The sequence below is a fragment of the Glycine max genome, chromosome 15 (assembly GCF_000004515.6).
Source record: "Glycine max cultivar Williams 82 chromosome 15, Glycine_max_v4.0, whole genome shotgun sequence".
Lineage (NCBI taxonomy): Eukaryota > Viridiplantae > Streptophyta > Magnoliopsida > Fabales > Fabaceae > Glycine > Glycine max.
Genome location: NC_038251.2, coordinates 51,343,605 through 51,355,757, shown reverse-complemented (window position 1 = coordinate 51,355,757; position 12,153 = coordinate 51,343,605). Strand labels below are relative to the sequence as shown.

The 12,153-nt window shown below is 33.1% G+C and overlaps 1 protein-coding gene across 2 annotated transcripts; it reads right to left on the bottom strand.

Moving 5' to 3' along the window:
- Nucleotides 1-530: 530 nt before the first annotated feature.
- Nucleotides 531-10,103, bottom strand: LOC100801946 (uncharacterized). Of its 2 annotated transcripts, none has more exons than XM_006598153.4 (9): nt 9,747-10,103; nt 5,835-8,835; nt 5,675-5,758; nt 4,405-4,557; nt 4,068-4,231; nt 3,647-3,794; nt 3,428-3,550; nt 2,376-2,463; nt 531-952 (listed from the first exon to the last, which is right to left on the bottom strand). In XM_006598153.4, exons 2-9 carry the CDS (start codon nt 8,643-8,645, stop codon nt 765-767), a joined length of 3,759 nt encoding a protein of 1,252 aa, XP_006598216.1. In that variant the 5' UTR covers nt 8,646-8,835; nt 9,747-10,103; the 3' UTR covers nt 531-764. The 2 variants fall into 2 exon arrangements, with proteins under 2 accessions (XP_006598216.1, XP_006598217.1); XM_006598154.4 differs by having other exon boundaries at nt 9,853-10,103.
- Nucleotides 10,104-12,153: the final 2,050 nt, after the last annotated feature.

The following is a 12,153-nucleotide window of genomic DNA, read 5'->3' as shown; positions in this document are numbered from 1 at the left end:
CAATTATAGGTAACATTTGTCTAAGATCATAATTTCACTTTTCCGGTGACTGGGACATATGTGGATATGTTTTGGTCAAATTAAAATGGATCATAAGCTGAACCAAATTATAAAACGTAAATATTACTCTAGCAATAATCTGCCTACAACAAAATGAAGCTAATTTTATTGTCCAATTTGAGTTAGCTTTGTGTATCATTGAACTCCAAAATGTGAATTGGACATCGACACATCATCATTGAGCTATTGCTTCAAGATAGGAAAAATATATAAAAGAAAGTTCAATTTCTGAAATTGCATATTCATTGTTCATAAAACAAATGATAGCTTGTTTTTTCAAGGCCAAAATTCTTGTAAGGTCAAATTGTCCCCCAATTATATACTATACTTTGGTCATGTCAATAGTCGATGTGGGATCATTAACATGTGCCCATAGTAAATCCAATGCTTCTAATCCAAGATTTAAGAACGAGTAATGGAAGAGGAATGTAAAAATTAAAAATAAAAAAGACAATTGAGGGAGCCAAACAAAAAATAAAATGACATTTGAATTTCTATTAAAGCATTTGAAGGTACAACAAAAAGTTAATCAGGCAAGCATTGAATCATAAAAAAAGAAATAACAGTGTACCAGACAACACTGCCCCTGGTAATAAAATACAACTTTGGAGTACCATTCAATGAATAAATTTAACAGTATTCAATTTTATCAAGAAAAAGCATGAATACCAACATTAGTGTAAGAGGGTCAGGATCTGTTTCAATCATTTAGTTGGCTTCAGTGTTTTGGTTTGGCTAGCTGCTGCAGACATTAGGCGCAATCGACTGGCTATTTCAGTGAAGGATGGCCTAGCAGCAGGATTAGGTGCCCAACACTGCTCCATCAGTGTTCTCCATTCAGAATCACAATGATCTGGGATTGTTGGCCTTAATGTGTTATTCACAATGCCACCTGTATAGGCAGAAAGAAATTAGTTAGTGGAGCCAGTATGATAAATAGGTAACTAGTGGAGTACAATAATAGTATTTTTGGATACCCTTTTTAGACTGGCATATGCGTGTCATTTCCAAAGCAACAAAAGCTTCCTTTTGCAACTAAATCTTGCTTTCTTTAGTTAATTTTATAAACAGTATTTTACATGTATGAATTATTTTCGAATTATAAAAATTTATAAATTAAAATATAAAAAAATAATATTTAAATATTTTTATTATTTAATTTTACATGTATTTATTTTTATCACAATATTTTATTATAATATAAATTAATATATTATTATATATAAAAATTTGTTCTTATTTTATTATGATTTTAAAAAAACTACATAAACTAACATATAGATTATTTAATAAAATTATTTTATGTAAGTTATACGAATTAAGTAAATTAAAATAACATTTAAATAATATAAGAAATTGAAAATTTATTATTTTTTATAATTAAAATAAGAATTTGTATTATTTATATATAAAAATAAATTTACATGGCTCTTGTAAATTACATAAAATAATTTACATATTAATTAATGTAATTTTCTTCAATAGATAACTTTTTTATAGTTAAAATGAAAATATTAACATGTAAGTTTTCTAAAAACATAAATATTAATTTTTTAATTTATATAATTAGAATAAAAATAATTTACATGTTAAAATAAACTTACATAATTTGTATAATTTACATATTAATTAAGGCAATTATATTGATTTATATAATTAGAATAGAAATAATATGTATATTAAATTAATTTTCAAAATAATTTATATGATTCATTATTTGATCTTTGAATAAAATGTGGTGAGTTTAAAATTACAGGAGGATCAAAATTTTAATTTATATGTGGCAGTGAGATGCAAATGCAAACACATTAGAAATTAGAAAACAAGAACAAGTGAGAGGCAGCGAAATTTAGAACAATCTTAAGGCCATGTTTGGATACCTGATCATGAATGGAATAGAATGAAATGAAGTTAACATTCCATTTTTCGGATACTTCTATGATTGAATTGAAAAAAAAAAAAAAAAAAACTGGTTCCATCCCAGACATATGAAAACGTAGTTGCCTAACACATTTTAGCGTGATGCCCCGAGTCCTAAGTTTAAAACCAGGATTTCTCGTTTTCATCGTCTTTAACCTGTAACATTACACATTTTCATTTGATATAAGCTAGTTCTTTTGAAAGCCTAACCTACCTCACCTTAATTCTCAACTTTGATTACCAATTTCACAAAATCTGGTATGGTCACTGTTTAAACTACAGAAGAAACTTTCCTAATATTGTTGATTCAATGAAAAGTAGAAACCATTTTCAGGAGGATGCAGCAAGAATGTAGTTGCACAGACATGAAAAACTACATAAGAAAAATAGCATACCTATGATTGCACCATAGTGCATATTGGCATATGGCTCCTCACCAGTTAGAATCTCCCATAATACTATGCCAAAGGAGAACACATCAACCTACAAATCAAAATTCAATTTCAGCAATCAATAATTCCAAGCACCAAGGTGATATATATGGATTGTAAACTGAAATTATTTAATTTTCGGATATTCCTTTCAAAAATTATCGAGGTGAAAGTTCAAAGCATCCATTATTCTCTTATGAACAGATTTCCAAAAGTAGAAAAAGAAATAAACAGGAAATTTTGTACGTTTAAAATGTTGAAACTAAATTTGCTTAAATTTCTATTCAAAGGCATAGTTATCAGTCTTGGATAGCAAGCAGTCAACCAAAAATGCGAAGGCAAGATAGCACATAGCAACACGGCCACTATTCTGAAACTTTTTATACAGATTAAACAACTTATACTATATACATATAAATGCTCAAAAGTTAAAAAAAAATACTCAATTCAGAAAAGTGGTGATTCATAGATCAGAACCAAGAAAAGAATGGAGGGTAGCAGCCACCGGAAATGCTGCCAGAGAGGGGAGGGTGTTTGATCATTGTGGCTGTTGCACAGTAGAAAGAAGTGTGGGAAACTATCCAATTAGGATTTTTTTAAGCTCTAGAAAGGGGGAGAGAAATTTCAACTATGCCTCTAAAAAACACCAAAAATGTCACTGTTTTGAGGGCAAAAATAGTTTTTCTAAAACTCCTCATTCTAGTGCTGCTAAAGGCCGCGATTTGGCCACTACAGCTGCAACTTGACACACACTACTATTCACATTTTGTAGCAGTCCACAGCTGCTCCGCACTGCAATGCTGCTATAGCAAGCTATGAATAACTAAAGCTTAAAAGTGAGAGGAAGAATGTAGTCCCACTGTCCGGGTAATATGAACTGGTTAAAGAGACTTTTGCTAGATTAAGGCTATTTTAACATCAAGAAAAGAGATCAATACAACTCAGCTCCTTAGTTAAATTTCAATTCTTTATCAAGGGATCATAGGAAAAGTATTTCATTCAGACAAAAATTCTACCTTTTCTGAGACCTTGTTGCTGCTACCATTCAGAAGCTCTGGTGCCATCCAAGGAAGTGTCCCTCGCACACCACCAGAAACCAAGGTATTTCGTTTAATTTTGGACAAGCCAAAATCCCCAACCTGAAAAAACAAATTTCTTAGTCTACTCAACCTCTATTTTAAATGCAGAACATTTTGAATTTATAGAAAACTGGAGAAAAATTGCAGCTTAGATACCTTGCATATAGGCCGCATAGGATCTTTCAAGTTCACCAACAAATTGTCACATTTTAAGTCAAAGTGTACAATATTTTTTGAGTGCAAATATTCCATTCCAAAAGCTGCATCCATTGCAATTATCAGTCTCTTGCGACGATCAAGATACCTGCAATGGAATCTAGATCCTTCAGTAAAAAAAAGAAATTCATCATCACCAAACACACACAAGTGTATATATCATCATGTATTTCATACGAGACAGGAGTTGTTATGGTTATAAAAACATGAATTTCACTTCAAATAAGAGGCAGCAGTAAACCAGCCCTTTACTGGTTAGTTTTTAAATACAATGGTATGAACAAAACATGCCAATATTTTAGGTAATTGATTAATAAAACTAAATAATAAAAATGCAAAAAACTTTTTCTAGTTGCATTACCTATCCTTGCGAAGTAATACATGCCTAAGAGAACCATCCACCATGTACTCTGCAACAGTAGCCATCGTTCCTCCTGGTCCATCCTGCACTACACCATAAAATGCCACCACATTTGGATGATGAAGCTTGGAAAGAATTTCTGCTTCCCGCCAGAATTCTACAGTCTGAGAAATGAAACAAATATCGTCTCACATGCCTCAAAGTCTATCAATAATTGATTGAAGCACTTTCAAGTAAATTTAGTTGGAAGGAAAATAAGAAAGAATAAAAAGGTAGGAAATAATTTATAATAAAAAGAGATAGTGTGCCATCCAAGAGAAATTAAATTATAACTTACCAGTCTCTCTTGCTCAGATGATCGACCAGTGAAGCAGATTTTCTTTATTCTTTTAATGGCAACATCTGTTCCTCGCCATTTCCCATGATACACAGTCCCAAAGGTACCAGAACCCAGTTCCTTCAGCTCTTCAAGATCGTCATTCATTATGACCTAAACAGTGCATTAGAATAAAGAAAGAAATTAAAGATTTTCAGGCCAGTGTTCAAGCAAGAATATTTGTGAAAAACAGCTAGATGATCGGAGAAGCATATACTTCAAAAGGTCAAATGAGGGACGCAAAAATGTCCAAGACACATACCACAACCAAGAATGAGATTGAGTTGTTCATAAAATGCATTGCTAATCTACATGTTAGAGATCATGTCAAAGAAACACTTCACCAAAGAATTTGAATAAAGAAACACTTCATAAAGAATTTGAATAGTTACATAGAGGCTATCAATAACTTTCATAACTTCTACTTCCCAGCACCACCCTAAACACTCCACCGGTGAAACACACAGACACACACTGCTACCTCCTGTTGAAATTGATGAAATTTAATAATCAGAGCTGCCTCATCTATTTTGTGCAGTTTCTGTACTCATATCATTGATGACAGGAACAATTTAAATTTCTAGTAGAGTGTAGTAAGTTTTCTTTTGAAGTAATTTTAGAAAACAAGGTTTTCCAGAAAGAACTTTTAGAAATTACAAAGAAAACAGAACGAACAGTAGTTGACGCTAGACAGAGAATTACACTATTTACTCTAGATACAAACCTAATTTCCATTTATTAACTTTTGGTCTGGTAAAGCACACCCTTAGTTTTAATTTTAATACAAGAGGGAGCAATTCTGACCTGTATGGAATTTTATGTTTCATTCTTCTAAAAGTACAACAAAAAGCATTAGGGGATTTTAATTACTAATATCGCAACATAATCGGCACTGATAGGATTTAAATGGAAACAGAAGGGTAGGAATGGATTAACATGATCAGGTTATGTTCATCACTAAAATGCAAGCGTATCTACTGTAAAGTGCAAACCTAAACTTTTGAACCCAACTTAATCAAACCTGAATAAGTAAATGAATAATTAAAGAACCAGACCATTAGAATGTCATTCTCAATCTTATTGTTAGTAGCATTCATTTATCCACAAGACAACAATCCATTAACAGAAATCAGGTAACAAGTAAGGAATTTCTTTTACCAAAATCCTCTTTAATACACCTCCCACAATTGCAAACACGAGAATATTGCACACACAAGAATAAGCATCTTACCTGAAAGGTACTCGGATCAAACTCTCCTGCAAAAGAAGGATCAGGAGGAGGTAGATTGCTATTCATTTTTTCAAACTTTCCAACCTAAGTGATAAGAACTTCTGTAAGCCAATAAACATATTTATACATAATCCAAAACCAAAAATAGTTAAAATCATACCTCATATCCTGACTCTTGTGCTCTTATGTTTTCCATCATAACATCAAATTGCATACTTTCAGTGTCATTCACTTGGGAATGATCATAATTTGACTTTAGAACAGTGGTTTCTGCTCCAATCCTTCCATGCAAGTCTCTTATATTTTCTTCAACAAAATCAAGGTGGGACTCTGCATGGTTCAGAGAAACTTCATCAGTTGTTAAAGGTGTAACATGTTGAGCCCTATTATCTCCAACCACTTTTCCTGGTGAAAAACCAAGATGATCCTGGTCCATAAGAGACACATTATCAATCCCTTCTTGAGCCAATTTTTGAAAATATGACCATCGTATAGGTTCACGATTTTCCATGTTTACACTTAAGCCCACTCCATCTGAGGTTAATGGATGCAGACTAGAGGGATCTTCTTCAAGTACTGCTTTAGAGAACATATCAGTGAAAAATTCACGGGGGAACCGATCATTAATATCAATAAGGATGTCAGCTTGCACTTGTTTGGAAACAACATTTGAAGGAAATTCTTCAGAATAATCTTCTGTAGTTGTATTCCCATTTATGGAAACAGGTAAGGCTTGAACATTAATATCCTCATTAGACTCCTTCACAGAAGTATCACCCCAATCAACTTCTGGAAGATTGGATGCTGGATCATCAAGGAGCTTATCAGAAGAAACCTGGCGCAAATTAGGCAAGTCTGGTTTGCTGGCTTTTGTCTCATCAACCAGGGGTTTGATATAGTTATTTTTACTATAAATTTCCGTTTCCAACCCAACAGCATCATCCTTATTTAACAAATCTTTGCATCCTCCATTGTCCAATAATACTTGCTTCAACTCAGGATTCACATGCTCAGTTAGCTTTGATTTCATCTGACTGCTTGCATCAGGCAGCTGTTTGTATATTTGATGATTGACAGCCACATTATCAACAGCATAGTCATCTGCATGCAAGTGATTTTCCGCGATGCCTAATTCCTCAGATAGATTAGGCAGATTTCCACCATGCAACTTGTCACCAGATTCTGTAACTGAATCTGGTGGGTTGATGTCAGAAAGTAAATCTGAAACATGAAACTGAGAACTGTGTGTATCATCTGATTTTGAGGACCGATTCAGCAACTCTAATTGTTCCCGTGGAATTCTCTCCGAATAATAAACTCTTTTAGGAAGAGGAGGAGGATGAAGCGAACTCAAGTCAGCTGCATTGGAGCGGGAATCAACATAAGCAGCACCAAATGCACTGCTAGATGTAGAAGAAGTCACTTCATAATCCTGGAGCTTGTCCATCTTTGTTGGATGCAACGAATGCCCCTCTGGTGCAGTAACAACAACTGATGCTTCAGGAAAATTATTTTTCATGTAACCATTATTAAGCAGTTGTGCAGGAGCTGTTGACGGTAATTCTGAGACTAAAACTTTGCCAGGGTCACTTCCTTGTTGAATTGAACTATCAACCAGATTGTTTGCCAATGTTCCTGGTATTTCTGAATTTTGTACTTGTATTCCACGAGGTTGAAGGCTTTCACCCAAAATCCCTTGTTGATTAAAAAGCATATGAGGAGGCATAATGATAGGAGTCTCTCCAATAACAGGTTTATGAGAAGGATTAAGGCCATGATTAATAGTATATTGATCACTAGGTTCCCCATGGTGCATCATTTGATCACCATAAAACTGTGGATACGCATCATAAGAATTTGAGGAAGTTGGTAGCACTGGTGGTGAAGAATGAGTAGCCAATGATGAGTCAAAATTGTTAGTCAGGGGAGCACTCTGTGCAATAGATTCTACACCAACTCTACTAGTCTCCCTGTCAATACTTTGCCTGTCCAATTCATTTATATCATTTGCAGAAAAACTGACACCAAACATGGTTGTGTTTTTTCTTGATTCCAAGTCCATGCCATTAACAGCAGCAACATACTGGATCTCAGAATCATCGCCGATGCTGCTGAGACCAAACTGAGCATCCTCCAAATCACTCATAGAGAATAAAAACATCCTAAGCTTTTGTGATCCTTCTCTATCTAATAGATGATTACATTCCTCCATCATATTCTGCAAATCCTCATCAGATGACACAGATACTAAAGCATCGAGATCTTCCCCAGGAAGCTGATACTTGATTGCATGAACCTGATTATAGATTTGTAATGCTTTCTGCATGAGCTCCTGCCAAGATATGTCCTTTCTTATTCGAAGAATACGTGTTTGGCCTCCAACATACCTTAGCTTTCCATCACATGGTCGTGGCAATATTCTACCACCAAAGCTGCAAAGAAACTTCATCATCATGGATCTATCATAAACTCCAAAAGAGCCATACCCCGGCACAAATTGTCTATTGTCCTGATTCAATGAAGTTCTTGGCATTGATTGAATCGACCCATAGTTGCTTCTGTCTCCAGGTAATGATGTATTCATTCTATCAAATTCTTTTGGATATTTGTCAACTATTGAGAGCATAGAAATATCAGATCCACTTTCAGATCCTGCATGACTGATGCCTAAAATGCCTTTCAGTTCCATATAACCTGGGGTATAATTGGAATCGCTGACATTTGATAATACAGGCTTCCTGATATTCACCCTATCTCTCATAAATTCAAGAGCAAATTCCTCACCTGTCTGTATGGAGTAATTAAGTACAGGTTTAACTTCTGATGTATTGAGGTCAGCTGGTCTTCTACTGGAATGTGTGCTATCCAGATGGTCCTGCATCACTGACTGTGACCCAGGCTGGTGGTATTCGTCGTGTCTAGCTTCCATGTTATTGTATAGAACCGTGTTTTGGAATCTTGATTGTTCCATCACGCTATCTTTTTCTTCTTTATAATAGAAAAATACATTAAAAATCTGAGTCAAAAAGAAGCTCTACACTTTTAGTAACTGAGCAGTTTTAGTCGCTGCATAGAAATTTGAAGTGTCTGCAATCTTGAAAACTATCAATAACAGTTGTACTTGTGCTCCCAAAATGCAAATTAAATACAATGCAAGCTCCCTGTAAAACACAGTGGAATCAAGACAAGTTCTAGCGACAAATTAGCATTCAATAGGATGTCACATTGTCCCTGTAGATGGAAACAAATATATGACATGCCCACAGATGACAATACATGTTAAGTTACAAAAAGAATAACTATAGAAAAACCCACAATGGCCACACCTTTTGCTAGGTTAACATTAACAACTTTTAATGCAGTAAATAGCTTTGGTACCAAATGATGGATTTGGCAGCATGAAAAGATACTCTATAGTCTATTCAATGGACAACGGTAATGGACTTTCCATGGCTAAAGGACCGTTATGTCTTTGGGGCATGACTTGGATAACTACACATCACAGATATCGTGAATACTTGCAATTGTCTTGGTAAGTTATCAAATAAATTACGAAATGGAAATAACAATGGCATCTTATTAGCTCTTCATTCAACTAGTCTAACATAATTTTAGGTGTTGAATTCCACAAAATGTCTAAAGCTTTTGCCGATCTTATAAGCATCAAAACTAACTAATCGATGGCATTCAGGGGTAAATCAGCTAATATTCAAACACAGTTGCAAGTAGAAATCAAGTAAGAGAGATAACCACCAATCCAAAAAAATGAAACACCGATAAACAACAGTAAAAAACACATTCAAATGTAACAAGTTTGGTCACAATCTAGACTCCACCAGAAACACAATCAGAACCCCTTCAACTCCATCTCAATCCCCAAACCCAGGAAAGTCAATCTAGGGTTCTGTTCTACCAACCAATAGCTGAGCTTCACAATGAGGCAAACAAAACCAAAAACAGACAAAACCAACAAAGAGAATCACAAACAAAACAGAATACAGACAGAATATGAGACTGAATCTAGCCACCCAATGAAGCAAAAACGCTGATAAAAACCAAAACTTTCCCTTACCCAATGCTCTTAGCTGAAAAGATGCTGCTACAAGTCAAGAAGGGATCACAATAAAGACCAAATTTTGAATCCAGAAAAAGGGGTTTGAGAGGAAAATGAAACGAACCCACTTGTTTTTTCTCCTGGGTATCACGCAGTAATGTTGGTTTCACATCGCAGTGCGTGAATCAACTTGTTCTTCAAGTTGTTGAACTCCTTTCTGCTGAAAAAGACGGTTCTTTTTTTCTCTGTCTACCCATTTGCATCCACCGTCCTTTCCGTTTTCGCTTCTGCCGAAATTAGATTTATTATTGTTTTTTTATTTATTTATTTCTGCATTTAGTCAAACGAGAAAAAATCAAATCTAGCTCCTTCCTTACAGATAAATACAGAAGGGTCAACATGACCATTTCTTACAAACTTTCGTCTTGCTAAATCCTGTGTATTGATTTTCGAAAAAAAAATGCCAGGTAATATTTAATGATTTAGAATTGATTAATTTTTACTCCTCTATCTTATAACGAGTGTTGTTAAAGATTTCTTACACAAAAAAAGGTTAAAAAAGTAATTTTATACAACTAACTTTGTTATTAATATTATATTAAATTAAAAAGCTAAATGAGATTTATTAGAAATTAAGTAAAATTAATTAATATAATGTTAAAAAAATATTGATTTTTTATATTTTTTTCAATAACAAAAAAAATTATAATAACTCATACATGTTCAAATAACTGAACTAAATCTCATCATATAAAAATGTTTTAAACTGAAACCCATCATATCAAAGTTTCTAAAATGGATGAAGTAATTTGATGCTTATTCAAAGTTCAAGGATGTAACTGGTAATTAAACTAGTAAATAATATCAAATAAAAATGGAATAATATTTAAGTTTAATAATATTTAAATAAAATTCATAATCTTACAATAGTATAAAATTAAATTTCATTTACAAAGATCATAATTTATAATTTATAACACATTTAAAATTAAAATTAAATTAAATTACCATGCCATTATATATAAGTTTAACAATAAAAATAATATATATTAACAATTACAATTAAAAATCAAACAAATATAATTAATATGACTATCAATCATTGTAATATTGAGTTGAAATTGTATAAATCATGTCTAATGTTAATTTTTGAGATTCCATTTGAAAGAGATTGTCAAACGCTTATTTAGACTTATCTTATGTTACAAATACTTATAACTAGCTTATAGGAGAGTTCTAGGGTGCAAGAGATATTGGTAACTGGTTTTAATAGGTAATAAATAAATGTCAAGTTTTTTTAAAATAAAAAAGAAATCTTCTTAATCCACGCGTAACCTTTTTAATTATTTTTTTATGAAAAAAGTTGTTCCTCTCGATGTCTCTCATGAAACGTATTCCTCTGTTTTGCGATGCAATGTCTCTCACATGAAAAAAGTTTTACCATCTTTCCATTTAACTATGCAGAAATTAAGTTGGTCGTGTTGATACCACTTGCAGGAGTAGAATTTGTAAGCTATAGAAATGGTGCTTAGAGGCTATAGCAATAACAGAGAAGCGAAGTCAAATGGCGATTGTAGAGGATAAAATAAATTGAAAAGAGGAAGTGTAAAAATGGTTTGGGGGAATCGAGTTCTTACTTCATGAAAATGTATCAATAAATATTTTTTAAATTATATTATTTGAATAAATATTTATTTTTTATGTGTAAAAAACTCGAGGAGTGATCGGAGACGTAAGAGAAGGGAAGTAAAAGGGGTTTTAAAATTATTATTATTATATTTAAGATTTTTTAATATTTATTAATTATATTTTAAAAAATAATCCCGGTAACTAACCTGCTATAACAGGTAAAAATCATCACTTCCACACCGGTGAGGAAGTAATTTACTACTTCACCTTATAATCCATCGAATGAACGTTGTTATTGATTGTCAGCAAATAGCCATGATTTTTTTTCCATTAATACAGCTTGGGAACTAATAACCTTCATAAGCTCTTATGGTACACATATAAAATATAAAACCAGCTTAAGTAATATAATTATATATTATTGGGCAGTCCGGGTATTTTAAACCACCAATGCACCCAAATAAAGTTTATTTCCATTTAAAGTGCAAGGGAACATTCGTTGGTGAAGACTTGATTTAGTGCATGTGAGTTTAGATTTAACTCAATCTTAAAAGGTAGTTCAAGGGGTAAGAGTTGTCTCTAACTTATACATATTTTAATTTGATTTTATTTTTAACCGATGTGAGACAAAAAAATTTCTCCACATGTCTACCAAAGATGACCGCCCCATGAAGGTCAAGTGTGTACGTGTAAAGATGATTCCAAAGTAGATGGTGTGGGTAATAAAAACTTGTTCATGAGTAACTACAAGAGGACACTGACTTCTAAGGTAACCTCTATGGTGACAAATGTGCAT

What these genes read in the sequence shown, in the direction of transcription:
- LOC100801946 (XM_006598153.4), bottom strand. Translation starts at nt 8,645, where the DNA reads ATGGAACAATCAAGATTCCAAAACACGGTTCTATACAATAACATGGAA. An exon ending in CATCTGAGCAAGAGAGACTG is followed by an intron (nt 4,232 to 4,404) that starts GTAAGTTATAAT and finishes TTCATTTCTCAG; the next exon opens with ACTGTAGAATTCTGGCGGGA. An exon ending in GTATTACTTCGCAAGGATAG is followed by an intron (nt 3,795 to 4,067) that starts GTAATGCAACTA and finishes ATTCCATTGCAG; the next exon opens with GTATCTTGATCGTCGCAAGA.